At 34.3% G+C, this 27,517-nt stretch overlaps 4 protein-coding genes and 1 long non-coding RNA gene across 10 annotated transcripts in view; 2 read left to right on the top strand and 3 right to left on the bottom strand.

Moving 5' to 3' along the window:
* Positions 1 to 662: 662 nt before the first annotated feature.
* LOC115232810 (protein argonaute-2) lies at positions 663 to 15,621 on the bottom strand. Of its 3 annotated transcripts, none has more exons than XM_029802915.1 (12): positions 15,267 to 15,621; positions 10,344 to 10,490; positions 9,976 to 10,256; positions 9,600 to 9,906; positions 9,301 to 9,523; positions 9,070 to 9,217; positions 8,700 to 8,987; positions 7,552 to 7,870; positions 7,049 to 7,400; positions 6,372 to 6,705; positions 6,082 to 6,281; positions 663 to 5,979 (listed from the first exon to the last, which is right to left on the bottom strand). In XM_029802915.1, exons 1-12 carry the CDS (start codon positions 15,376 to 15,378, stop codon positions 5,871 to 5,873), a joined length of 2,820 nt encoding a protein of 939 aa, XP_029658775.1. In that variant the 5' UTR covers positions 15,379 to 15,621; the 3' UTR covers positions 663 to 5,870. The 3 variants fall into 3 exon arrangements, with proteins under 3 accessions (XP_029658775.1, XP_029658776.1, XP_029658777.1); XM_029802916.1 differs by having other exon boundaries at positions 8,724 to 8,987; positions 15,267 to 15,378; XM_029802917.1 differs by lacking the exon at positions 15,267 to 15,621 and adding an exon at positions 12,390 to 12,408 and having other exon boundaries at positions 8,724 to 8,987.
* On the top strand, positions 13,657 to 18,293 carry LOC115232812. Its single transcript, XM_029802922.1, has 4 exons — positions 13,657 to 13,901; positions 16,659 to 16,771; positions 17,142 to 17,389; positions 17,687 to 18,293. Exons 1-3 carry the CDS (start codon positions 13,756 to 13,758, stop codon positions 17,351 to 17,353), a joined length of 471 nt encoding a protein of 156 aa, XP_029658782.1. The 5' UTR covers positions 13,657 to 13,755; the 3' UTR covers positions 17,354 to 17,389; positions 17,687 to 18,293.
* On the bottom strand, positions 15,747 to 23,815 carry LOC115232814. Its single transcript, XR_003883660.1, has 3 exons — positions 23,149 to 23,815; positions 20,304 to 20,609; positions 15,747 to 16,405 (listed from the first exon to the last, which is right to left on the bottom strand). It is a non-coding gene; the product is annotated as an uncharacterized LOC115232814 (long non-coding RNA).
* On the top strand, positions 17,753 to 18,294 carry LOC115232813. The gene has a single exon (XM_029802923.1). It carries the CDS (start codon positions 17,846 to 17,848, stop codon positions 18,035 to 18,037), a length of 192 nt encoding a protein of 63 aa, XP_029658783.1. The 5' UTR covers positions 17,753 to 17,845; the 3' UTR covers positions 18,038 to 18,294.
* Positions 23,816 to 25,135: 1,320 nt separating the features above from the next.
* The window catches only part of LOC115232811 (proteasomal ubiquitin receptor ADRM1), a 4,750-nt gene continuing 2,368 nt past the window's right edge, over positions 25,136 to 27,517 (bottom strand). For 2 of the 4 annotated variants that reach the window (XM_029802918.1, XM_029802919.1), the window contains exon 5: positions 25,136 to 25,921. In XM_029802918.1, the coding sequence (XP_029658778.1) occupies positions 25,523 to 25,921 (399 nt within the window). In that variant the 3' untranslated portion in view covers positions 25,136 to 25,522. The remainder of the gene's footprint in view (positions 25,922 to 27,517) is intronic. The other 2 variants (XM_029802920.1, XM_029802921.1) reach the window with 1 other exon arrangement.

The raw sequence follows: 27,517 nt of genomic DNA, 5'->3' as shown, positions 1-27,517 counted from the left end.
TCATTCGAGGAACTAAGCAACTTCACAGCTCGATTACATTGAGAAAGCCATTTACTATTTTTATATAATAAAAAAAAAACTTCAGATACTTTGATTTTAATATTATAATATAATACACATCCATGAAATATATAACTTAAAAAGATATTATTTATAGAGAATTATATATGTACACTGGAATGTCACAAATAATGCAATAATAATGTGCCAAATTTACTATTGCATTTTAAATTAAAAAATGTCGAGTTTTTTCAATGACGAACGATATACACCCATAATACACCATAACTTCGGTATGTGTATTTTATTCGACTATAATAAAAAATTGCATCTTGACAGATTTAGCTTTCATCGTTATTACATTATCTAAAGCATAATTTCGAATCGACGATGCTAAGTCGTGGATTAACACATGATTGATATAATTATAATAAAAACGTCAAACATTCATTAAATGTAAAAAAAAAATTTTAACGAAAAGAATACCGTTAATGCCCCCATTGTTGTTTTCCTGATAGAGCAATGTAAGAGATCAATCATTTATCTCTGTTTTTGTCGTACAAGTTTCTTAAAAATAGCACTATTAGCTATTTCACTACAGAAAATCGGTCCACAGAATTAGATATAATTGTCGAATGGTTTTTCTTTTTTTTTTTTCTTAATGATAATTAAACATTGTAGTCGAGTACACGTAGTAGGACAGAGACAGAAGAAAAATGCGTAGCCGCCAGGTTTAGACACTCGAAATTCGGCGTTAAAGTCCTCCCCCTTCCCCATCGTCAACAAAACGACCTAATCTACATAAAGCGTTACTTTTACAATGTTAAATTACTAATCCCAGTCGTTCCTGCATCATGTTACGTCTTATTATTTTTCCAGACTCGCCGTGTTCATATTTCAGAGACAGGCTTTCTCTTTCTCGTAGCATACTTGTATATAGCATGCGTACTAGTAGTAACAGCACATACACTTAGAAATTAAAGACAGAACTATACCTAACGCTAATGTCGTCCCCTGTCGTCACGTTAACGCTATTATTGATCGTTTCATCCATTGGACGCTGGCACTCTTAAAGCTGATACTTTGAAACTTATACATTTCGCACACGCCTTAAGTAGTAAGCGAATTTACAGTGTATAATAAAGTCGCTAACGTTTCCGAAAAGTCAAAATTTAGCGAGAAAGATTGAAGATTTCAGTATTTCTACTTTTGATACGCATATATGTCTCCCATACGCTAACGAAACAAAGATTTAAAAAACGGAAATATTCTTATATATTTAGTGTGTAGTCTCATAAAATATATATATGTGTATGTAGTTTTATATTAATATCTGTGTATACATATATTTTTTATACAAATCTAAAAAATCCACATAATATTATGCATACGTGAGACGGAATAGCTTCGCAAAATATTACATTTTCTAGAACAGAAGTTTTTAAGATATTGCAAAATTAATATTACACAATCGTGATTTAAATATTACTTATTCTTTATGCGCGTATTCGTGCAATTTATCTTATGTGTTTTTTTGTACCATAAGCTTAGGAGACTATTGATGGCGAATCTTGGAAAAGTAGACATACTCTTGACTTTTCATAAGATAGAACTTACTATTTTAATAAGAGAAGTAATAACATATAGAAATACAGTAATTTTACTATAACCTTGTATGTGTGTGTGTGTATGTATGTGTGCGCGCGTGTAGTATATATATTTATATAGATATACAAATATAAATTATTTACCTTACATTAAACTTTACATCTCATAGTTGCATGCTATGAAATTATACCTAACTTTTTTCTAGGTTTTACTTCCTTATTACAATTTCTCAGTTTTTCACTCAATTTTTTTATATATACTCTAATTTTATACATTTTAAGAAGAATTCGAATGTACATGTATTATCAGTTGTAATTTTTCTAATAAATTTGGAGTTAATTTATCCCCGGCAAAGACTTTCACAAAGGCTTAATTACCGTTTTTCTAACATTGAAAATTAACAACTTTCAGCAAATCAAACTGCAAAAGAATATAAACAAATAAAAACATTTTTTAAATGGACTCAAAATTTGACAAAAAATTTCATAGTAATAAAAAACTGAGTTATATATAAAGCTGCAACGGTTAATAACTTCTAATTAAACATTCTCGTAAGAAATGTCGATCTTATATAGTCGCCGAGCAATATACTGCTAAGAGAAAATGTGAAATACTTGAAATATTTTGCATATAGCGCATACATCCTTATCTCAAATCAAGGTTTATAGAAATATATAACAGTTTCATTACCGAAAAAAGGATCATTTACGGATAAATTATTGAAATGTGTATTTGTAAATAAGGACTAGTCTCGTTTTTCGTATTCTCGGTTTTTTCTAGTCCTGTTTTCGTGCAGGCGCAGGAAAATATCGAACCGAATTTCTTGCTTTCAAAAAAACACGAGAAGATAAAAACACAGTGATATACAATATCATGCAGTCGGTTGCATAACAACATTTGACATGCCCGCATTCATAAGGATATTTTATGATATGCGACTCACAGATTTTCTTTCATTTTCCTTGCAAACACGAAGCTAAATTGTAAACCATATCAATGAATTATTTAAACAAGAAGATATGCTTTTTAAATCTTACAAAGAAATTTAACAGCTGAATGTAACGGTTTCGTATACCATTAGTATACTTTGACTGTATGTGAAAAACAACTTATTAAATTAATTAATTTTGCGGTCAATCAATATATCCGATCTCATTTTGGTATTCACTGGGACATCGATTAAATTATTATAGCAGCTTCTTATTTGCCTTAAAATCTAATTTGCATCATCTACAATTCACCTTAGTCTAATAACATTCATCCCTTCGTACGTTACTTTACCAGTAATACTCAATTACGATTGATATAGTAACGGTCCCTATATTTTGTTGTCGCTTATTCACATTTGGTACCTGTGTGTATCTTCAACAACGCGAATAAATAATCTTTTCCTTTTTTTGTTTTATTTTTTTCTTCTTATTTAATATTTCTCCAATATTTTACCCATTTCATCAATTGTCCTGACTATATTATCCGAACTATGCCTACGCCTGCGTCGTTTCGAGACAGGTTTTGATGATAATAAAAGCCGTTATATAGCTATCAGCGCAGATGTGCCCGAAAAGAGAAGTAACGCTTCACCTAAAAACCACGAATTCTAGATATTCGTTATAACTGTGGCTGCGTCTAGTACGGGCCGAGAATACAGAACTTTTTACTTTAAATTCTACATGCTTTACTTTAACAACTAGAATAAATATTACTAATAGATCAAGGTCCTCTCTTTCCATACTTTCCGATATAATATTAACATTATATCCTTTATAAATCTAATATTAGAATCATTAATACAGTCAAAGATAGCATTTTCGATCTTTTGCATGTATTAATCGATGGTTCAATAAAATAATTTTCCAAGAATATTCTCTCTCTCTCAATAAAAGCATTGTTATTATTAATACTGATTTAAAAACTGTCAGAATCATAGTTGATTGCAACGGCAATTCAATTTCCCTATGCAAATACTTATATAATTAGAAGAAAAAGAAAAAAAAAAGATCTTGAGATATATATTAATGATTCTAACAGTAATACATAATAATTTAACGCGACGAGTTATTGATACATAATTATACACTGTATATTACGATTTCTGTTCATATATTAATAGAATTTTTTCGATCTATTAATATATGATCCTATGCCATAACTTGGATTATACATGTTACTTCCAAGGCTTTGCTCTTATTTTAATTATTAATAATTATTGTTCCAAAAGATTATTGAAATAGATTTGCACAAGAATCGCGACCATTAGAGTAAAAATATGAAATCCCTAAAGTTTGGCATTATCAAGCAAACGGATATTTATTCTCTTAAAATTGATAAAAGATCTTACTCGTATAATACTCTTACAGCTAATCTTGGTTTTCACAATCCACTCTTTTTAAAGCAATAGCTAATCCTATCAATTACTAGTGCATCTTCACGTTTGCATAATTTCACATTACATCAATGCAATATCGCGATTTATTATTTTTATCCCGTTTCTTGCACGTTCTGTGAAAAGGGCTTGTTATCGGCCCACATTTAATGCCATATAAATTCGGCTTATTCATAGCCATTATTCTTTTATCTGAGTAGATAACGCCCCGGCTTATCTTGGACACCAGACACGGATATCCGTTTACTTTCATACCCGATACGCATTTAACACAGATAAAGTTGTATACATCCTTAAAATTATATCCTAGCTGTATCTCCTAGTTCAGTAATGTCATTGATAGTTGTAAGCATAGATTATGAGCTGTGTGCAACGTGCAGACGATAACGCGGCTTAATGAGAAATTAAATGAAACAAATAAAATATGCATTCTAACAATTAGTAGCATTAAAATGACCATATTCGATTAAATTATGCTAAATTTGAATCCTAAAGCTTAAAGTGTCCATTTGAGAGAACAACTCTCAGAAATATGGAGATTAAGAGAATAACTCTCTGCATTACTTTTTAATAAGATATCATAATCATATTGGCAAATATGACTATGATATTTTACTGAAGGGAGAGTGACTTTCTACAGTATTTTTTTTTTCAAGTAGACACTCAAAGCCGTTAAAAATTATGACGGAAGTCACATAAATAGCGCGAGTTCAATATATAACATTTCCCGGCTAGTTTTACTACATAATTGTCTTTATGTATGAAGATTATGTCCTTTCTTATCCACTAAGCTACTTAGACGAAGTATACACACAAATTGGTGTTGTTTCATCGGTTTTCTTGAGAATACTCCAGGATTATTTTTAAAATGATTTTGTGAGTGATTTAGACTTTTAAAGTGCATCTCGTATAAAAGATAGCGGCATTGTGATTCAGATATGACGTAATGTAATTCACAATCCTAAAGATATTATCATCATCAACCGATTGTTTAGCTTTTATTATGCCAATCTCAGCAGCATGATTAGAGATCTAGAATTTACAGAATTTACAGAATGGAGTTGTACACTCCTTACGAAATAAAAACTATACACACATACAACAGGATAACAGTCTCGCAAATAGCGATTTATACAATCATGATTTTGGTTCTTTTGTTCTTTCCCCCTTTATTTTGCACACAAATGCTAGGGAAAATTCGTTCCCTGAAAAAATAAGCGTAATATGCCGCACTAATTTCATTATGAAGTCGTTTAAATCGAAAAGTACTATTTATCTTGGAAGTGCAAGATAGTGCAGAAATCCATATTTGGCTTAAATCAATCTGTTTAAGAGGTCACACCCAATCACCTCTATAATCTAACCTAGCTTAATTCCCATAAAGAAAAAAAGAACTTGTTTAGCTTACTTTCAATCTACCTTTGCAAATGGTTTTGTTTACCAGTGCAAAATAGCTTAGTCTGATTTAGAAACTGCGCGCGCATTAATTAAAAGCACCCTCGTAAAAACTTACTCTATACAAAGTTCATAAAATCAATCGAGAACTCGCTCTTTCCTTCTGTACAGATGTGAATATAACATACAATATATGTCACACATATAAAAAAAGCTATCGTATAAACTCGATAAGAAGAAGACAGAAAAGAGAGAAAAAGGAAAGAAGAAAATACAGAAAATTGACCATTCAATCGCTCTAACTGTTAAATAGTCCAGAAGTTTATGACGCAATGCGCTATAGTTGTGCTGTGACTTTTCCCGGCTGTCCGATGAAGCTTCCTCATCGGTTTCACTCGTCACAGAGGTGCAACTATATACAGTCATTTTCTCACAGAGATAAGCAAGACTGAATTCGTACGATATTTCGATCCAAAGAACAGAATTATGCAAAATACATAACTCGTTTCGTGTCAGCGTGAACCGTGATTGCTCGTGCCATCGCACCCGGTGTCCTGTCTTCGCTACAACCCGACTGGTGAGAACCCTCCCCACTGTAAAATCAAAAAAATTACGATACAATTAAATTTCCCGAAACAGCGCATAATTCCGTTGCATTTATGGCGATATGGCAAAAAGTATGTTAATGCACACACCTATCGTGCTCTTTCTCGACCAAATGGTATCTGGCTCGGAAAGCTACGAGATGAGCGTAATACGCCGGTGCTGGTATACTGACGGATCTCGTGCATCTGACATAAGTATGACACAGCTGGTATGTGAGACATTGTAATTCGTCGCTTTCAAAGTGATTATCATCCCAAAGTACATGATAATGCGATGGTCTCGATGTGCCCTGAAACGATAAAAACAAGTATTTATAGAAATGCATACGGTGTATTTGTGACAATCGAGCATGTTTTTGTGTAAAGACTAGTAAATTTACCTGGATACCCTGGTGACTGCAGAGATAAAAGTCAAATTCCGTTGGATGAGTTATGCACACATCGACAGTTGTGCCCGCTGGAATATTTCCACTTTTCCCGCTTTGTTCCTTTTTGTCTGCGCAGAACAGACGCGTGTGATGTCTCTTCTGTACCACGATAAATGTTATACCGGGTCTATAATCGATCTCGAGCTTGAGGCATGCTTCACGAATGGCAGTTAATTCATGTTGTAGAACGGTGAGAAACTGTCCTTCGGAAACACCATCGCGATACAGAATTATTCTATGCGGCTTATATCCGCCCGTACTCTTGTAAAACATTAGAAGCAATTCCCTTAAAAAACAAAAAAGATATCGTTAAGTGATATATTTAACAGTGCAAAAAAAATAAGAAGCAAACATGAATAGCAAAACTGAGATAAATGTGACAATACTTTCAGTAATATGACTGATAATTATTACTTTTTGATAATTCCGCGATGTTTATTAAACATGTAAAATTATAGCTTTTAATGATTTTATATAATAATTATTATAAAATTCATGGCAAAATGTCATCAGAAAAAATCTCGATATCACATTTACTGAAATGTCACACAATTAGAAAATGTCTATGTATTTAAAACGTATATTTATTAAATGTCTTGTTGTTCTATAAATTAATTCAAATCGCTCACCTAACCATCGAACTGAGTTCCTGAATTATCTCTTGTCTATGCTGTTGAACCCTAACGGTCGCTGCATATCGAGATGGGTGGGCATCCATGCTGCCCACTACAGCGGCTATGCTAGGTTTCTTGTTATCTCCCGCCGGCGGGTGAGTTACATCAGCTCCAAGAAATATAACTGGTTCGTTAAACACTTTCGGTCTTATGCTAGGTACTAGAATGCTATTGATGCCTCCTAATTTGACATTTATTTTAAGACAGAGATTGGATAACGTCTGCGGCGATGTCTTATTGACATTTTTCGCTTGTACACATTGAGTCGCCATGCCTAATAATGTATCTCCTACTCTTTTTACTTCAGCTAAAAAAGAAATAGAAACATAAATTATTTCAGTTTAATACATTTACAAAAGTTACATAAAATTATTCTGAAATCACTTAAAACGTAAAACGTCACGTAAAACATATGTAATTTAATCTGAGACATTCTAATTTATAGCATATATAGTTACCATATACAGGAGTTTTTCCAGGTAGTACAACACAAACTAGCTGCAATTGCGAAAAAGTCGATTTCAAGTATCTAAACATGGGTTCGACTTGATCAGGTCCAGTAGCGTATTTACAAAAACATGGTTGCCCAATGATGGGCATGCCAGCATCATTACTAATTTTCTGGAGTTGCGTCGTGAATAAACGTAGTGCGTCTTCGCGTACTGTTCTTTGTGGCGCAAAACAAGCAATTGCCCACACCCTAATCTCCACTCCAGTAAAGAACTGCTTGCCACGCATATCCCACACGCCTTGATTAGGCATTGCCTGCTGCTTCGTCTTTAGAGAGAGAGACATACGTTATTGTGAGCAATTAAGCGAATTTGTTTAAACAATATGTAATTATCCTAGTAGATGCATCAGTGTTTCCATACATTTTTCATACATTTTATTCGCAATGCAATCGGTTTTAAAAGCAACTTTTTTTTTAAAAGCATAAATAAAAACTTCTATGATTCTAAATCTAGCAGAAAAAAATAATTTATATATGTATAATTAGAAATATTGTTGCATGGAACAAATACTGATGACATCAGACTTTCACGAGTGATATCGGACTGCAAATATAACATTAGTTACATTTGTAAACCGTAAGCTATGATTCTTTATCACTGTAGGAGAAAAGCTGTTTATATCTTTGTCATATCTATCAATAATAATTTATCACGATAGTAGTTTGAATACTCGTTACACTAACAGCTCAGATATCAAATCAACCAGGTCTAGAACCCATGCATTCATTTGACAACTTTTGGCCACGTGTACAGAGATATATATCAAACAATTTTATTATTAAATATATATGTTGATAATGTATATTATTTTCACGAATATAATTTAAATTAAGAAATATATAAATGTAAATGCTATTATGTTACACAAGATGTAAAACAAATATTGAATCTATGCCCAAATCAGGAATAACGAGTAACATGATAGTGCCTTATATCCATCATAGCTCTCTAACACAGTTTTACTTTGCAGTATAAAATATAGAAAATATAATAAACTATTCATCGAACATACACACATCCAATGCTATACAAAAAAACTTATATGCTTGCTAAAATTATTAGCCCTTGCAAATGTGTGATTCGACTAGACTTGCCTGATTCAGTTGAAAGTTTCTCACCTGTCCACTGAGGGAACTTACGCGCCCTCCGTACTGCAGTTTGGGCGGAGGTAAAACACGACCCCTAACTTCCATCATACTATTTGATATAGTCAATCCAAATTCTTGTACGTAAGAATCGTTGTTAAAGTCAGCCCTTCTAACTAGATTGTTAATCTCCCGTTCGCGATCTGGTGCAGAACGCGCTGTAGCTTTGATCATGGTTGAGGTCTGCATATCAGTTAACTTCTTAATGCAACGTTGTCCAGCAACAATATTGCAAACCTATAATGTCATAAATAATTATTTGTCATTTTATATTCTCTATAATAAAATATGTTTACAAATTAAATGTTTGCGCACAAACCTCGAGCGGCAAATACGTATGTTTATGTTCTTGACCAACTTGCAAGCAAGGAAGATGTGGGTGGCGCAACTTCATTTTGTACTTATCTAAGAAATATTTGGCAACTGTACATTCGACTGTTTGTCCATTTTCCAGTTGCAATGGAAATCTGTAAGTTAACAATTATTACAATGTTGTATATTTCTATTGTTTTATTCTGACGACGATATTATCATTTCAATATATGCTTACGATTGCATTTGAGCTGGTTTACGTGTAACATTGCACACTCTATACTTTCGCTTCATAGCTCCGCAGTGAGTTATTTCAATCTTGAGACCTTTGATTTCTTTGGTAAATTTCACTCTTTGAGAATCTGTCAGTGGTTTTCTTTGTTCATTGATATCTCGGATATCCAATACTTCACACATAAATTCTATAACCGGCTGCGCTTTGTAGAAGGCAGTGGCAGAGACTAAAAATATAGATAGATGAGTAACAAAGTCATAAAGGCATAATATAAATCAAAAATTTTTCTTCTGCACGTTTACCATCAATATTCAACATCATTTTCCATTGTGATGGTCTCACTGATTGATGGAATCCAAACCACACTTCCCTGCCTCCGCCTAATGGATGATAGTATCCTTCTGGTGTACTAAAGAACGATCTACCTACTGGAGTGTATGTCATAGATGGTAAATGCCTCATTACGACGTCTAAAGCGAGAACAGCATCATATGGAATTTGTCTAGTTCGTCCCTCTAGAGCCTCTTCTAAAGCAAATAACGATACCTGCGCCAACCATTTTATAACAACACGGAAAACCCTATCTTTACCCTCACCAGGCAGTGTGACCTGCAAAGATAATTATATAATAATTGTCATGAAACACATAGTTTAAACTTTTCAATAATAGTAACTCACCTCTAATTCTACTTTATCATGCCCAATAGGCAAAGGGTCCCTTGTGTACAAGTTATTTCTGCCATCAAATACAGGCTTACGAGATTGAAATATTTTAGTATATGCATGAACCATAGTTTCTACAATTTCCCTATTAACTTTCCGAGGACATTTATCAGGCTGTATGCTAATGTCATAATGATGAACATAGCCACGTGGCATACTAATTTGGAAGTGGTTAGCTCGCAAACCGATCGGTCTGCCTTCTCGTCCTATGTTTGGTCTTCGAGGGCATGTAAACACTGGGCAAAAGAATATTAATTTTTCATCATTTTTTTTACTTAGCAGAGAACAGTTTTATTTAACAAAGTTATAAAATATATACTTACTTGGCAGTTCTGTAGGTTGAGGAGGAGTGTGTGCCTGTTGCGCGGGAACAAGCCCCATATTGCTGGGAGCTGCGACACTACTTGCCGCTACTCCCGCTGCTGTCCCAACAGAACCACCACCGCTTGTTGAAGGTCCAGGTGGAGGGGCTGCAAAAATATGTAAAATAATATAAAATATTTCTCAAAAAATCAGTATATCAATTATGTATACTTTGTCTGTATTTATGTGGAATAATATTACATACTTGAACTTTGCATCTTTTATTTCTCTTTGTGTGCTCGGGGATGCTCAGTTTATTATAATCAGATCGTACAGCAACGAATATCTATGCGCAATGATAATAGTCCACAAGATATTGCAGACATCAAGTAATTATTATTAACGACGAATTTAATATTAAATGCTCAATAAGAAAAACTTTTTTAAGTCAAAGTTAACAGATTACAATATCTTAGTTTTTTTTTTTTTACATATAACGTGATTGTAACAAAATGCAAAAAAATATCTCTAGACACATTTAACAAGATAATTAACAAAATATTCTTTCTCAACATCTTCATATCTTAAACAAATAATATGCTGAATTCAACACCCAGATAAATTGTTCAAGCATATAAACATTATATGATACTGTCATATCACAGTTAAAAAAACAGAAAATAAAAAACATAACTAGATATTAAATAACACATAATATAAAAATGATAATATTAGCCTTACTAAGTTATATTACTTTCAACACTAAATATGCATTAAATTAACAATTACTATTGTTGTAGCTATTTTGTTTGCACATTTGTTTCATTCTGCTATAATATCCAATATTTATATGCAGATAGATATTGGAATCTTTCTCCATAACTTTGACTGTTTGTAATTTAGAAAAAATTGATCAATTCATAATCTTAAACTCACATTATGCCTATGCAAAAAGATATTTCTACTATAAATCTATAAAAAAAAAAAAAACACTATTAATATTTCATTAATCAATTTTATTTTTCAAAGTGTGTGTCAAAATCTTTTTAAAAAAATATTCTACTGTCATCAATATACAAAATCTTTTTCTCTATATAATAATTTTTCAGAATTGCGTAAATTACACAGATTCTAAATTAATAGTATATTAAAAACACTTTGCCATTTTAAGTAAATCTTAGTTTGTACTTTCCAGAACAAATTGCAATAGTGCTTTAAATATTTATTTCCAACTTGAAACATTTTAATTTACCAAAACCTATGTAACAGATTATGCATTGCTATTAAAGTTTAACAAGTGATATCGAAGCATATTATGATATATATTAATATCACACGTATATATAGTACTTAAAATATATATACTATTTTTCAGATTCAACATGTAAATGCTTTAAAAAAATACTTCCGATAAGTATGCTTTCTAACATAAGGCAATCATTCTAATATGTGATTTATGCAAGATATATAACACACACATAATCATATAATCTATTTGCCTAAATACAGGATTAATTTTCTATCTATGCTATAAATTTGGATGTAGATCTGAAAAGAAATATCACGGAAAATCACCGATTTATCAATACACTTAAGGCCATTAGAGAGAGAGTAAGCCTATCTTACTTAGGTTTACTTAGGCCTAAAGATTCGATTCTTTGTCTATCAGATAAGATGATAATATAGAAGGGGATAGCAAGTAGTTAGATTAAGATTAGCTAACGCGTAAAGATCCATAAATCGAATCGCGGGTGAATGACGACACGCGTGCCTGTTGAACGAGGTTCATCCGAGGTCATTGAGCGAATCATCCGCGGAGGATCACGCACGGGCGTCGCGAGTCCCTCCCCTCCCGTAACGTTTTTTTCAAACACGACCGATAGACAATCAAGGGCTCAGATAGAGGAGCATCCGAGGGACACCATGACGGCCGAGCGAGCGAACGCATCCGCGAGGTAGCTCGCTCGCGAGCACGCTAGCTCGCGGATGTCAGCGGGACGTTCGAGAGTGTTTACGGGGGTTTTCGCGGCTACCCGGGACGGGTTCGACGAAGCAGAGACACTCACGTTGTCCTGCGGGGTACATATTCGCTGCCGTCGAGTGTAAAAGACCAGATAACCACTAATAAATAAGTAAAAAATTCAACACAAGACCCCGCTGGCCACACCACACGCTTCCCCACAACACACACTGCGAACGACACCACCACCGAACGAGACTGTCCATCTGCAATGGCGTCCGCTAGCGCGGCGCCCATTGGCCGCGCAACCTGGACTAACCGACTCTTCGAGAAGTGCGGCGGTTCGACAATTTTTCGCACCGCGAACCGCAACCAGAGAGCGTTCCGCTCGTTCGTTATACACGCGGGATTTGAACATTTTTTCGAACAATTATTCCGATTGTATCAATTATCCCGAATATCGTATCGTTCGATGAGCGTGAAATTATTCACTTGACATTAATTTAAAACGTCACAACAATTGACTTTTCTGTGATAATTCCTCGGTTGACTCAGAGAACAATGGATAAAAATAGCGATGAATGTGTGTATCGATACGTGTGTGTTAATTTAATTGACACGTCATTATTCCTCTTCCTCTATTTTTCCTCTCCTTTTTTTTTCCTAAAACTCTATTCATTTCATTCTTAAAATATTGCCATTCGTATAATTTCATAATAACCTTGAACTAAAAGCAATAATTTCACGTTACAACGTAATACTCATATATATGCATGATCAATATCCCAGGTAGCAAAAGTAGCCATTTTGACGTTATTTTGCCGTCAAATTAGGTCAAAATGACGTCAAAAAAACTACATTTCCTACCTAGGGGATTACATAAAAGAAACTATAAGTATTATCCCGATCGCGATAACTCCAAATAATAAATTTTGTAATTTCACATAATCCATATCGCTTATAATTTTTCCTTTTTTTCTCGAGCAATATACGTAAATAAAAAAAATTATCGATACATCGTGCTCGATGATCATTATAAATGAAGACTATTGCGCAAGACTTGACGCGCATATTGCGAAACATATTGCCAACCTGCGGTAAAATCTGCCGGATGGCAACACTGACACGGCAAGTTCCGGCCATAGACATAGTATATCTAGACCGAGCGTTTGCCTTTATTTAAGGAGTGGGGGTAAAGATACACGTAGAAAAGGACATACTCTGTTTCGTGCCCCTTGTGTTCTCTCTCGCTCGCACAGAGCATAGCGCTCTCTTTCATCATGCTACGTGCGAGCGAGAGAGAACGCAAGGGGCACGAAACAGAGTATGTCCTTTTCTACGTGCACCTCGGCTCCCACTCCTCAACACTCGGTCTAGATATATTATGTCTATGGTTCCGGCACTGTCCGGCAGTGCGATATCGCGACCAAGTTCGTCGCGTACGATTACGTGTTTACATTTCATCGTTAAAAATGTCGATCCATTTCAGCGGGTGCCGAACGCGCTCCATCGGTGTGATGAGCGCGATCATAAAGCAGTTAAAGAGAATCAATCTAACGCCAGTCAAAAGGATCGACTTTCGTTTCGACCCGTTCCACAAAGACGTCAAGCATACGAGGTTAGTCTCCCTAAAGTTGTCCGCGCATCACAGCGATTTCGCGGGAATTTTGAAACGCGATCGATATAACAATTTTTTTTTTTTCCAGTAGCATCCATACGAATACTCGCGTTTTCGATCATTCTTGTATTCTTGAATAAGATATATCCGTAATGTTCTTGTCAAAATCATATTCGCTCTTTTTAGATTCTTGGAAAATTAAAAAAATAAATGATCTCTTGAAAAAATAAATAATTTCTCGAAAATCGCGAGATGAAAACATTCATGCAAAAGTCGTAATTAGTCTTTTTATTACATAATATGAAACTCGATTAAATACATGAGATTTTAAATATAATGCAAAACGATTTATATCGAAGAGAAAAACTTTTATCTCTCTCTCTCTCTCTCTCGGAATCTGGATTAATATTTTTTCAAAATATTGATACTTTAATTATCCGAATCACGTTATGAAAAAAAAAAAAAAAAAATAAATATATCGAACGTACATAGTTTTGAACAGAATCATATTTCACAAGAGGGTAAAAGCAGGGGGCTGGGTAACAACCACGGCGGACTGTCAAGTCAGGTCAGATCAGGTTAGCGGTCGATGACGTCGATAGTGTACGCACGCGCAACTCGCACCCTCCGCGCTAAGCTAGCAGACGATCCGCAGCCGCAGCCCCCGTTGTTATTTATAGAAGTGTCTTGATCGTGCGGCCGTTATTAGTCGGGAAAGCGTTTTAACCACAGAAATTTCTCGAGCTACTCCGTCGTGCGCTGTGTACGTGTTTCCAGGATAATCCACATTCGAGGTACAAAACGCAGCATGTGCGAGGTAAAGAACGAGACAACTTTTCCCTAACTGTGTGCCCGTCCCGATTCTATTTGACGTTTGTACACAATCGTGGCTGCGCTCGATACTATTCGCGACGTGAATTATCCATCTCTCTCGTTTTTACATTAAATCAGATAACAACAGCTGTCAATCGAGTCAATCCGCGTGAACGTCATTTTGAATAGCTTGTACGTTATTTCCTGCTTTTACTTTTATTTTTAGAATTCTCCCTTATCTAATCCTATCATTCGTTTCGGTTTTCAATCGATAATTATGTAGATGAGACGAAAAGTTAATATAGCGATTAAGATGTTTTAAGATGATTAATTAAATTGGATTATTACATAGTTTTAAATAATTATCCTGAATATTTTGCACAGATATAAAAATGTTTCAAGTTAAAGAAGATGACCATCTATGTATTTATTTTTTTATCACTAATCAGAAATATCAAAGAGAAATGCGCATAGATAAACGTTCCTTGCGATCCGTTATAAAATTTCTTACATTCCTTGTTTTTTTGTTTCAATTCTTGGAATTGAACTTACCATTACATTGGCCACATCCATACGCTTTGCCAAGCATGGAAACGGCTGTAGTTATACGAAGGGTGCTTAAATCTGGCATTGGAAGCGGTAATTGCTGCTCCATTTGTGCCATTTTGCCTGTCAAAGGAAACAATAAACATTGAAAAATATAATGGAAATTCGTAATTCGCGTATTTGACTATCAAGTGACAAAACTGCCAAAGCTAAGGATAGAGAGAGAAAAGAGAAAAGAAGAAAACATAGATTTAGACAATAAAAAATTTAATTTCTATAGCTTTAAAGAGAATGTACAGACATGCGCTGTAATCGATGCGACACTTCATTATAGATAACGCAAAAGAATAACGTGCATAACGCTTTTATTAGTCGGGAAAGCGTTTTAACCACAGAAATTTCTCGAGCTACTCCGTCGTGCGCTGTGTACGTGTTTCCAGGATAATCCACATTCGAGGTACAAAACGCAGCATGTGCGAGGTAAAGAACGAGACAACTTTTCCCTAACTGTGTGCCCGTCCCGATTCTATTTGACGTTTGTACACAATCGTGGCTGCGCTCGATACTATTCGCGACGTGAATTATCCATCTCTCTCGTTTTTACATTAAATCAGATAACAACAGCTGTCAATCGAGTCAATCCGCGTGAACGTCATTTTGAATAGCTTGTACGTTATTTCCTGCTTTTACTTTTATTTTTAGAATTCTCCCTTATCTAATCCTATCATTCGTTTCGGTTTTCAATCGATAATTATGTAGATGAGACGAAAAGTTAATATAGCGATTAAGATGTTTTAAGATGATTAATTAAATTGGATTATTACATAGTTTTAAATAATTATCCTGAATATTTTGCACAGATATAAAAATGTTTCAAGTTAAAGAAGATGACCATCTATGTATTTATTTTTTTATCACTAATCAGAAATATCAAAGAGAAATGCGCATAGATAAACGTTCCTTGCGATCCGTTATAAAATTTCTTACATTCCTTGTTTTTTTGTTTCAATTCTTGGAATTGAACTTACCATTACATTGGCCACATCCATACGCTTTGCCAAGCATGGAAACGGCTGTAGTTATACGAAGGGTGCTTAAATCTGGCATTGGAAGCGGTAATTGCTGCTCCATTTGTGCCATTTTGCCTGTCAAAGGAAACAATAAACATTGAAAAATATAATGGAAATTCGTAATTCGCGTATTTGACTATCAAGTGACAAAACTGCCAAAGCTAAGGATAGAGAGAGAAAAGAGAAAAGAAGGAAACATAGATTTAGGCAACAAAAAATTTAATTTCTGTAGCTTTAAAGAGAATGTACAGACATGCGCTGTAATCGATGCGACACTTCATTATAGATAACGCAAAAGAATAACGTGCATAACGCTTTTTACTTGCAGAGATTTTCAATTTTACATTAGCGCGCCGAAAATCTGTTCAACAAATCCGTATTGTTTGATGAAAACGGAAATCGTGTGCGATCGTTCCGAACCAACAATTACATTCAGTCTTCGTGAGTATAACAAAAGTATTATGTGTTCAAATTCATCATTCATGCTTTAGAATATATTAACATCGCAAAAAAAATTCATTCACACAAGCATTCATTATATGTCATATAATATAAAAAAGTGTTAATAAAGATATTTTAGATATGAAAAATATGTAGGATATTTTAAATATAATTCTGCAGCTATGCAGAATCTGACTGATCTAACAAATTCTTAGTACATTGGGTGTATTAATAAGAAATCTATTTGCTAAATTAATAAGAGTAGAACTGCAATTATTTATTTATTTGCCTAAATTAAATTTTTCTTATATTTTCTCTCCTACCATCGTGATCACGCGAAAATAGATCACACGACTTCTTTACTTTTCAGAATCAGGTGAAAAGGTGATATTAAAAACAGCTTTTTTAACGTCTCTGAACATTTTGGAGCTTTACAACAAACATATTACTAAATTAGTTCCGCCTGATCCAGCTGTGCTTGAAGCTAAAAAAGAACTCGAAGAAAAGAAGAAAAAGAAAAAGAAACAACATCATAAACAAAAAGAAGGAAAAAAGAAGAGGCCAGTAATACTATTGGGCTAATTTAATTGGCGACTTATTTAGATCGCTTATTGACTGGTAATAAATTAAATATCTGATTTTTTGTGTCTAAGTTTTCATTGAAGTTCATTTAAATATAACAAATATTTTCAAATTATACCTTTTCAACATATATCATTGAGATCGCTTTGTCCTATTTTCTGACATGTTTTATAAAGTAATTTAAGTGAAAAACTATACATGTTAATTCGAGAAAGTTGTCAATTATCTACAGCTTAATTATTTCATTTAAATTAATCTTTAAATCTGCTTAAAAGTTCGTAGAAAATAATGTCAAAATAAACATTACAATGATTATCATTTATATTCTTGCAGGGTTTTTTATTTCCTAGAAAAACATTCGATCTGTATTAACTTAATAATTTTGATACTCATCAAAATATTTGATTACGATAGAAAGCCGATCATACAAAAAAAATATCCGTGCAACATTGTTTTGTTGATCTTAAATTTACGGAAAGGAGGATATCAAAAATGGCGAGCGAGATGGGAAATAATAAAGATTATAATTTAAGACTTATCGATATGCTCTACAGTCAAGTTCCAGCCTTCACCGATGTATTTGACGAAGAAACTTGGTATATTTTTGTCGTTTGTTTTGTAGCGGGTACTTTTCTAGTCGCATTTATTCTTTCGAGATTTATAACTATAAAACCCATTGAGTAAATCATGCATAGCGAATTCAATTCACGAGATGTTTTGTATACTTTTTTGTATTACACTTTCTCTAGATTTTCTATAAAATTAGTGTCATCACATCAAGTTTTTAAGCATGTTACAACCAGTAAATTTTTCAATCAAGTCTTATTCTTACAATTAAATAAAATTTTGCGCTAACAAACATCGCAAAAAGAGATATACTTTGTAAAGGTGATGTATCGCAAATCATTTGTGCTCTGATAATAAAATAGCATTAAAGAGATGTACAACTTTGTGTGAAACATTTTATACAAAATTTTTTTTCTCTTGTATAACTTCCTTTAGTATATAAACAACATGATAAAAAAAAACTAAGACTCATATCGATATAATTAATATTTTCGAAAAAATATACAAAAATTTAGGAAACTGCAGTAGGGTAATTGCAATATACTAAAATAAGAGCTCCACAGAGGATATATATATATTTATGCTAGTGCGTTGTAAATATACAAAATAGTCTAATCAACGGCCGACAAATGCTCTTCTTTGGACAAGTCCAAATATAAATTAAAGAATTTAAAAGTTTAACAATTATATTCAAAAACCATATTTCACATCACGCTGCAATTTTTAATTGCATTGCTACTCAATTGATTATTTTCTTTATGAAAATAATGTAAAAACAAAGTGAATAAGTAAATAAAGAAAGAAATTTATAATGTTTTCTGCAATACACCTGAGAAATTCAGAAATTCAGAATTCCTCGATTAGTCATTAGTTACATAATCATTTTTAGTTTTTTCTTTTATTATACATATAATGATTAGTTATATAACAAACAAAATTATATTATTTATCAGCTACATTAGTGCAATTTTTATAGCAATTTCATATTTATAAATGAATAGTTCTGATCCTACTAGCATAATGTAATATTTAAAGAAAAACAATCTCTGATCTACTTTATAAATCAGTTCCGGATTATAAATCAGTTTCGGAATACACAAAAAATAACGCAAGATATCGTCCATACGAAAAGTTCGACAGACCGGTGCGATTCTCGTTTCTCAAGTTCGCCGAGTAATTCTCCATCATCTCCTTTCTTCTGCCCACTTTTTTCTCTTTTTCCTCTCTCTTCCCACTCGTTTTTTTTTTTTTCATTTTATTTGTTTGCATGCGCGTTTTGCTCCTTTCATTCTTTGTCCGTGCATCGTCCTTGCTACGTCTCTTTAAATTTATAACATCTCTCTCGCTCTCTCGTACGCTTGCCTTAAATCGGATTGCTAAGAACTAGGTATCTCCGTCGTATGGAAGATTACTAGAAAAAAAAACTCGCGGTTTCGTTTGAACAAATTAACTTAGTGATTAACGTTGCCCGAGATTAGCAAGATGACGTGTTCTACGCTCGCGATAATAAAATCGTAATACATGAGAACTGAAACAAACAACCATTCATTTTGCTAACACTATAATACATACCATACATAGACAAACACACATGTCAGAATTTATATTTTTTTAAAACCCTTGAATCTTTGCCACTCTTTAAGTGTAATTTATAATCAATTTTCAGCAATTTTTGGTTCGTATTCTAAACATCTATTTAACGCAAGAAGCGGTCAATTCTCGGTCAAGCTAAATGTGCGGTGAAAATATAGTCGATTGTATTTGATAACAGATTTGTGAAAGACCTAATTTAAAAGATTGAGAACAGTATAAGTTTAAAGTAACTATTTCAAGCAACCCACAGAAATCATAGATATAAAGCAATATATGCAAAGAATAAATAAATAGAAATTATAAAGCTAATAGAGGGAGATATTACTACAGCGAAAACAAAGCAATTTATGTTGCAAATAAAATGGCTTTAATTATTTCAAGACGACCTTTCACAGTTATTATAAAAAAGAAAATAAAACGTAAAAATTATATTTTATATTACATAAAATTCTCTTTCAAACTATAGTAAATCTGTGAACCATCTAGGCAAAACAAATGGATAGATCTTTTGTATACGTGTTGATTTCCTTTTTATATTTCCAAAAGTTCAAGATCTTTCGGGAAAAAAAAATTATCGCCGGAATCTTGAAAGAATTAATGGCCAATGGAATATGAGGGAATTGAAAGCGTGATAATTTCGATAAATTCGATTTTGCACCTGCATGTACGCGATCAGACCATTCAATGATCACTATTCTCGCGTGTTCGCAGTCACGGTAAACCAAATTTGGCGAAATTCTATCGATTTCGAATCACGCGATAGCTTCTCTGCGTAGCGTGCTTGACTCACCTTGTTTTGCGTGTTTCTTCGGGATGAAAGTTGGATTACAAGATGCAAGAATTACGGATCGTTTCGAGCGTAGCGTCTGTGTTTCTTCACTTTACACCGGCATTTCCAGCCGTCAGTTCACGCGCGCACGACTATGCACTGCGTTATTATAGATTGTCCACGTGCGTACATGCGAGGGACTACGCGGTCACAACAGCCGTCGCGCTGCAACGGCTATCACTCGCGAACTCGGGAAATCGCATCCCTCACAGCCTCCGACGTCAACAAAGTCTTCACACGATGCGTACACGTGACCACGCCGACTCCCTGCAACACAACACCCATGCATGAATGTCAAAATTTATCTCTTTACGCTCGTACTCTTTTCGCTCTCTTTCAAACTCGGTGCGCTCGCAAGATCAAGAAAAGACAGGCAGGCAGGCAGGCAGTAATGATAAAGTTTCTACTTTTAAATCCTAGAAAAATTCTTTATCTATTTCTTTAAACAAAAATGTGTTTAATTTCCTGAAAATAAATTATTCATAGGCATCTTTTGAGAGATAACGTTAAGACTTACATTTTTACTCATTTACATATGATTTCAAAACAGCATATAACAAATGCGTACGAGTGTGTAAATTATTTTCTCGCAATCTTTTTTTTATTTATGTTAATCCAACTTAATCCGATTGTTATGTTTAACATCCGTCGTAACATTATCGTAAAAAAATAATGTAATGACAGATAATTTTTTTTTTTTATAGGATGTAATCCTGTGTCCGTCTTTGCAAAAGTAGTCATTCTTTTACTTCAATACACGCGTAAAAGATGAAACATATAAAATAAAAAATACACTCGATGTGCAAGGCAGTTGTCAATTGTCAACAAATGGCATAATATTTCTCGATTCTATTTCAACTTTGCCGTCGTCTGTTCATACGAACGTTTGCACGCGCGCGCAAGTGATATCGTTGTGAATGATGACAAAAGCCGAGAGAACCAAGTTCATCAATAATCGACACAATTAAATAAATCCGAGCACTCTGCCCATTTACTTATCGAATCGCTCGATATCCAATTTTTTTCATCTTTCTTTCGGAGAATTTATTATATAAATGTCACATTTAAATCTCATTTAAAAATATTTCAAAATATTTATTGTAATATATTTTATGTAGAATGTAAAAACGAATTGAATTGCAGACATCAAAGTTTTATGAAAAAGAAAAAATGTCACAATATGTGTGCGTTAAATAAAACTATTCCAAACAGATCGCTACTTGGAGTATAGCAATCGATATATACCTAACGCACACCGTGCATACTTATAAGACAAACTAAAGCATCGCGATAAAGTATAACGTGATTTAAAAGTAGATACGTGAACGATGTTACCGTCGTCTAACTTCGACATGCTCTGCATTGTGAAATATTTAGCTATGCGTTTCTCGTGTATTATCTTAATGTAACTAATTTATTTGAATTGATCGAATTCTCGGACTAGATAAAATTCTTGGTTTCTGTTGTTCTGTATATTGATTTTCGAATATCTTCTATGGAATAAAAATGAAAAGTTAACGAGATGAAATATCACGACGCAACGCTTTTACGATCATTGTTCGTGTCGTCAGATTTTTATCCGCGCGTCCTCATCAATCGCAATCTGCTAACGTAGTATAACAAATCAATGATCCGAAGGAAAATCATTGTACAATTTAAATATTCGAAAGACAATTATTTATTACTCGGACTTTAAAATTACGGCTTTAAGAATATATAATTCAACTTTTATTCTTATTAATTAAAAAATTACATCGAAAAACGCGCTAAATATATGAAACAAGTGTGACGAGTGCAATGAATTGTTGTTTCGAAAACATCGTTAAATTAATTCTCTTCTTCGAGCGGTGCGTAAGCCGAACGCGGAAAGAGAAACGTTACTTCCGCGTACGTTCAACGCGTCGCATACGCACAAAGAACGCGTAGCAAGTACACTATACATCCTCCGTACATCTCCGTATATATTGTCTGTACGTACCGCGAGCGACGAGAAAAGAAATTGGGTCGTCCGACCGGTCGCGCCGGACTCGCGCGAGTGACGTTTCTCGGAGCACGTTTTGCCGGACGATAAATCGCGAAAGGCAATTTCGCGTGCTTCCTTATTTAATCCCTTAAAATTATTTAAAACTATCTGCAACGTTCTACACGAATCTAGATATTTTTTTTTTTTTTAAGTCATGACCGAGGGTACTTTAAACACGTTTTATCATATGTATACAATTTTACAAAAATTGCGTTCCCCCCTATTAATCTTTTAACGATGTTATGCAAATGTATTAAAAATACTCTGATAAGAACGAAATTAATTAACTATAACGGTCGTAGATAAAGATACCATAAATAGAATTCGTTACAAAATAAATCATCAAATCAAACGACGCAATTTCTATCGTTCAGAAGCTATCGTTATTTATCGCATTATATTTTGCACGCGGCAAACATTACGCACGTCGCCACGACAACGAAAAGACAATGAAGACAATGACGACGACGACGACGACGACGACGACGACGAACAAGTACGAGAACGAAGCCCGAAGGTAATTGATACCTTATGGTCTGCTTAGAGCGCGCGACCAATGACACTTGTCTAACCTTCAATTGAATTCCTCGGCCGCGACGAATTGTTCTCGCGATCAGCGTGTCAAAATGCCTCGAAATGCCTGCGCGCATGACGCGACGCAAAAACGCGACGCGGACACGACTTCTTCGCGGCCACTTGGCTCGCGAACCGGATCGGCCAGAATCAAAACAAAGAAGAGAAACACTCGGTGCGCGCGAATCCGCATCGCAAAAACAGACTTACACGGATGTAACGGATGCGTGACTCCTGCGTCGTGTCCCGATGTCGACGTCTACGTACGCATCGCTCCCGCGTCTTTCGGCACCATTTACCGTCCGTCCACCACCTCCACCTCCTCCGTCTTCTTTTTTTCTCCTCCTCTTGTGTTTGCCGCTGCTGCTGCTCAAGGCGTGCCCTCCGCTTTCACTCACGACGCGATGCCGCCGGACGCGCGATCTCCGCGGCGCGGAGCCGCCAAAAACGATCACCAAGTGTCAAGGTTGCCATTGTGCCACACGTATGGGCTGCGCGCGCGGGTATCTGCGCTCTCGCACACAGTCTCGCTACCTCGCGTCACCTCTTCACTCCCCCACCCTCTCTTCCGTTTTCCCTAGCCTATGCCTGCTTGCCTGCTCGCTTGTCTTCCCCCGCCCGCTCACAACACCACCGCCGCGGTACCGCTATCACAACAATGGCATTAACGCGATACCCGCAGCTTATTACACGATGACACTGGCCACGGTGCGTCGCGGCTCGCCGCAACGACCGATCGTATACACACTCGCAAACGAGAAACTCGGGCCTCGTTCGACCCGACACGTTATTTCAGCCGCGGCTTTTTCAGCTCTGAATTTCGCCGAGGCGCATTCGGCGATCAGCGTTTCGCGAGGGAGTCCCCCTACTACTTGTTCGATTCGCGCAGCCGCGCGCGCGCCTCTCAGGGCTGTAAACAAGCGGGCGCCCGCAAACGGGGTCTTGTTTACAAACAAAACGCCCGGCTGCTTCGATCGAAGTGGAATCCGCGCGGCAACGAGCCCGCGCGTTCCAACCGGTGTCTTTTCACGAATTGTACTACGCGTGCATATATCTCTCAGAGGAAATTCATGAATTATATTTGATGTTATTAACGTTTAAAGAGGAAAATATATATATGAGACACCCGCTAATATTTATATTTTTACCTACATTTTATACGTTCGTTTATATCATAGAGGGAAATCTTGACTCTCACTGTTCGATTTTTCAAATGTTACTTTTGTTGAAAAGATATATTTTACCTGTTACCATTCTTTGTTAAGAACTATATATATTTGTTTCATTTTTAAGATTTTTATGTAGTCGATGTTATTTAATTTATAGGTATTTTACTATACTAACCATGTCTAATTAACACTTTTACATATCATTCGCTTATGTCAACATGTTAATATTAAAATTTTACGCATAAAATCGATTGGAGCAATTTTTCTTATTTTTTATACACACACACGTATACGCACACTTTTATTTCTTAAATTGATATTTATAGCTATAAAAACAAAAAAAAATATTCCGCTCTTTAAACTTTATATTATCATTGCATGCTAAGTGTGTTAATAATAAATGTGATTAAATACCTGTGGTTTTATCATAAGGAGATAATATTGAAAGTACCCAGAACTTTGGCTTCTCCAGCTTACAACTGTGCCTGAATGATGTCATAATCAAACAACCAATAGAATACTGCCATGAATCAACCATGCAACACCTGACAACACATTTCACGGCGTCCCCCCAACCTACCTTCCCTTCCTTGACCTAACCTCTTTTTTCCTAGCAAAAAAAGGAAATTAATTAAAATTATTACATCAAATGTTCATCATAATTATTATAATTCGACATTACGGTTACTTATGGACATATTTCGTTTTTTTTTTATTCAATCCAGCCAAATGATAAAATAGACCCTTGATATTAAATATCGATTATCGCGAAGGGCCAATAAAGCGCTTGTGCGTCGTAAACAAAAATGCCCGATTGGACCATCGTTTTCCCGCTTTTTTTGGCGATTTTATATTTCATTGCAATTATCTATCATAACAATTTAGTGCATTGTGAATAAAACATACATTATTCTTCTCTAAGACTGTTTTCTTTTAATTTTAGATAATACAATCAAATTTCATTCTAAATATATATACTTAAATATGCTATATATATATAATAAATATAGCTGATAAATAAATTGTACTATTTGTTAAATTCTGCATTTTATTTAAGCAATAATAAATCCAGTAAACATGTATTGTATGTATACAAAATTGTCCATTATTACATATGTGTAATTTTAATAAATATACATGATCAAATTTTCTATTCATTTCTGTTTAACGTTTCTCTATATCGACATGTTTACTAATCTTTCATTGATGTATAAATACAGGATTATCGAACACTTAGAAAAACATTTGCATATATATTTTCAAAAAACATGTTACCTAAATTATATCGGAGAGGAATATGGTATCCATTAAAAAGACTTGTATTGTAGATTATTATATAACATAATATATATATGCAATGTGCATGGTTTCCATATAGAAAAAAAACCTCTCAAAGATGTGTAGAAATCCTGTTCTTAATCTAACGCCATGCCTTCATCGTCATCGTCCTTATCGGGACTAGCGGCTGATGGTGATTGCTTCTTACTCTTGTCATCCTGCCCCTGTTGCGTTTGCTGTTGTCCCTGACCGCTCTTCACTTCGGACTCCAGAGCGCTGACGAATTCTTCGATGTTTCCACTGGCTGCGGCATTGACGGCATCCGATCCCAAGCCGAATTGACGGATGACAGGGCCCGCCTGGCCCGACTGCAAAGCAGACCAGAACATTGATAGCGCCTGGGAGAACTGGGGAGACGAGAGCGTGGTAGACAGGTTGTCCCCTGGTGGTAAGTGCATGTTCATGGCACTCTCCAGGCTCTCCGACGTGGAGATCGCCGCCGGGATGGCGTTGGTCAGCTCTGTCGCCACGCCCCTCTGCCGGACAATAAGCTGCGCTGTAGCTGGACGAAAACAACAGATATACCCGGAGAAACTTCCCCAACTGCTCAGCAGAGCCAGAGTCTCCGACAACCAGGAAAAGTTCAGACGGATAATAGTATCAAATAGTGAGAAAACCATGCCTCTGCCTTTCGATCTATATGTTATTTGATCACAATCCTCTCTTTAATAACTATTAAATTTAGTAACTAAATTAATATTGTTAATTCTTGAAATGATTATTCCACATACACATGCTCTATTTTTAATATTTCTTATGAAAAAAGTATTTTCTGCTAAAAACAGGTTAAAAGCATATAAAGCACGCATTACTAAACATAATTTTATAGTGTGATATAAAAGATGTATAAGATACTTAACAGTTTTTTAAAGGAATATTATATATCATATTGTATGCAACTACATTAAATGATTATGTAATATTGAGAGTGTAAATGACAAAATGTGTATGTGTATATTGTGTGTGCAATTGTCCCATAAATTATTAAAACTTTACCAAGTTTCATAAACAGAGAAAAACATATTATTCTCCACAAATATATGAACTAACTTTTAGTTGTAGCACTCATTAAAATTCCAATTTAATATAAATGACACATTAGTTAAGTGCAAAATCCATTATTCTATCATAAATTTGTTTAACCATAGTTTAGTTAATTTAAATGCATAACATAATTTCAATATTTTCAATTTGTTAATAACTTTTGCACTATAACAATGTACTACACGATTCTTCTAATTTTCATCTTATGAATAATCAACACAAAAAATTCCTTCTTATTCAATTGTTTTTTGTTCATTCAAAGAACAGCTTTAGATACTTATAAGACAGTGCTTGAACGAACACTGAATATTTTTCCACCTAACTTCTGTTATCAAGAATGGCACTTTATATCACTGATAATGATAGCAGCTATAAAAAATATGCAATTAGTAATATAATCTTATTTTTTAAATTCTCGATATTTTCTTGTCAGATCTCACGTTAAGAACTTTTCTAGATAGATTTTCTCTTAGTTTTTGATTGCACACATGTATGATGACACATTATTTATTTTTACTTACACAATACTCTCTCTTTGTATCATATTTTTATATACACACATTTTGTGAAAATACTCTCTTTCCATTTATCTCATTTTACTCTCTTATATTAATATAGAAATGATTTTAATACAATCCAGTAATTTTCAATATTGTTTTATCATTTCACTTGATAAGAAAATTATAGATCACACATATTCAATAACATAAAATCAGTCACAGATTTATAATATTATATTATATTAATAACATAGAAGAATCTCTTTGACAAAACATTTCCAGAAATGTATTAAGAGCGTGTGTGATCTTGCATTTGTAATCTTTTTTTTTTTTTTTTAAATACAATGATAAGATTAAAAGTGGATTTAATCTTATCATTGTGTTTCAAAAGACATAATGTCTATTGATATGAATTAAACCCTAAATTGATGTTATAAACAACAAGTTCTAATAATATATTATTAATGTTATTATGTAACTATAAAAATATTTATATAATTTTATTTATTTATAAAATATAAATAAATA

The sequence above is a fragment of the Formica exsecta genome, unplaced genomic scaffold (assembly GCF_003651465.1).
Source record: "Formica exsecta isolate Colony F162 unplaced genomic scaffold, ASM365146v1 scaffold15, whole genome shotgun sequence".
Classification (NCBI taxonomy): domain Eukaryota; kingdom Metazoa; phylum Arthropoda; class Insecta; order Hymenoptera; family Formicidae; genus Formica; species Formica exsecta.
The sequence above is the reverse complement of the archived record's forward strand: the minus strand, read 5'-3'. Positions and strand labels throughout refer to the sequence as shown.

What these genes read in the sequence shown, in the direction of transcription:
- LOC115232812 (XM_029802922.1), top strand. Translation starts at nt 13,756, where the DNA reads ATGTCGATCCATTTCAGCGGGTGCCGAACGCGCTCCATCGGTGTGATG. An exon ending in AAAGACGTCAAGCATACGAG is followed by an intron (nt 13,902 to 16,658) that starts GTTAGTCTCCCT and finishes TTTTACTTGCAG; the next exon opens with AGATTTTCAATTTTACATTA. An exon ending in AACAATTACATTCAGTCTTC is followed by an intron (nt 16,772 to 17,141) that starts GTGAGTATAACA and finishes TTTACTTTTCAG; the next exon opens with AATCAGGTGAAAAGGTGATA.
- LOC115232810 (XM_029802915.1), bottom strand. Translation starts at nt 15,378, where the DNA reads ATGGCACAAATGGAGCAGCAATTACCGCTTCCAATGCCAGATTTAAGC. An exon ending in ATGATAAAGTAGAATTAGAG is followed by an intron (nt 9,907 to 9,975) that starts GTGAGTTACTAT and finishes TTATCTTTGCAG; the next exon opens with GTCACACTGCCTGGTGAGGG. An exon ending in GAACTCAGTTCGATGGTTAG is followed by an intron (nt 6,706 to 7,048) that starts GTGAGCGATTTG and finishes TTGTTTTTTAAG; the next exon opens with GGAATTGCTTCTAATGTTTT.
- LOC115232813 (XM_029802923.1), top strand. Translation starts at nt 17,846, where the DNA reads ATGGCGAGCGAGATGGGAAATAATAAAGATTATAATTTAAGACTTATC.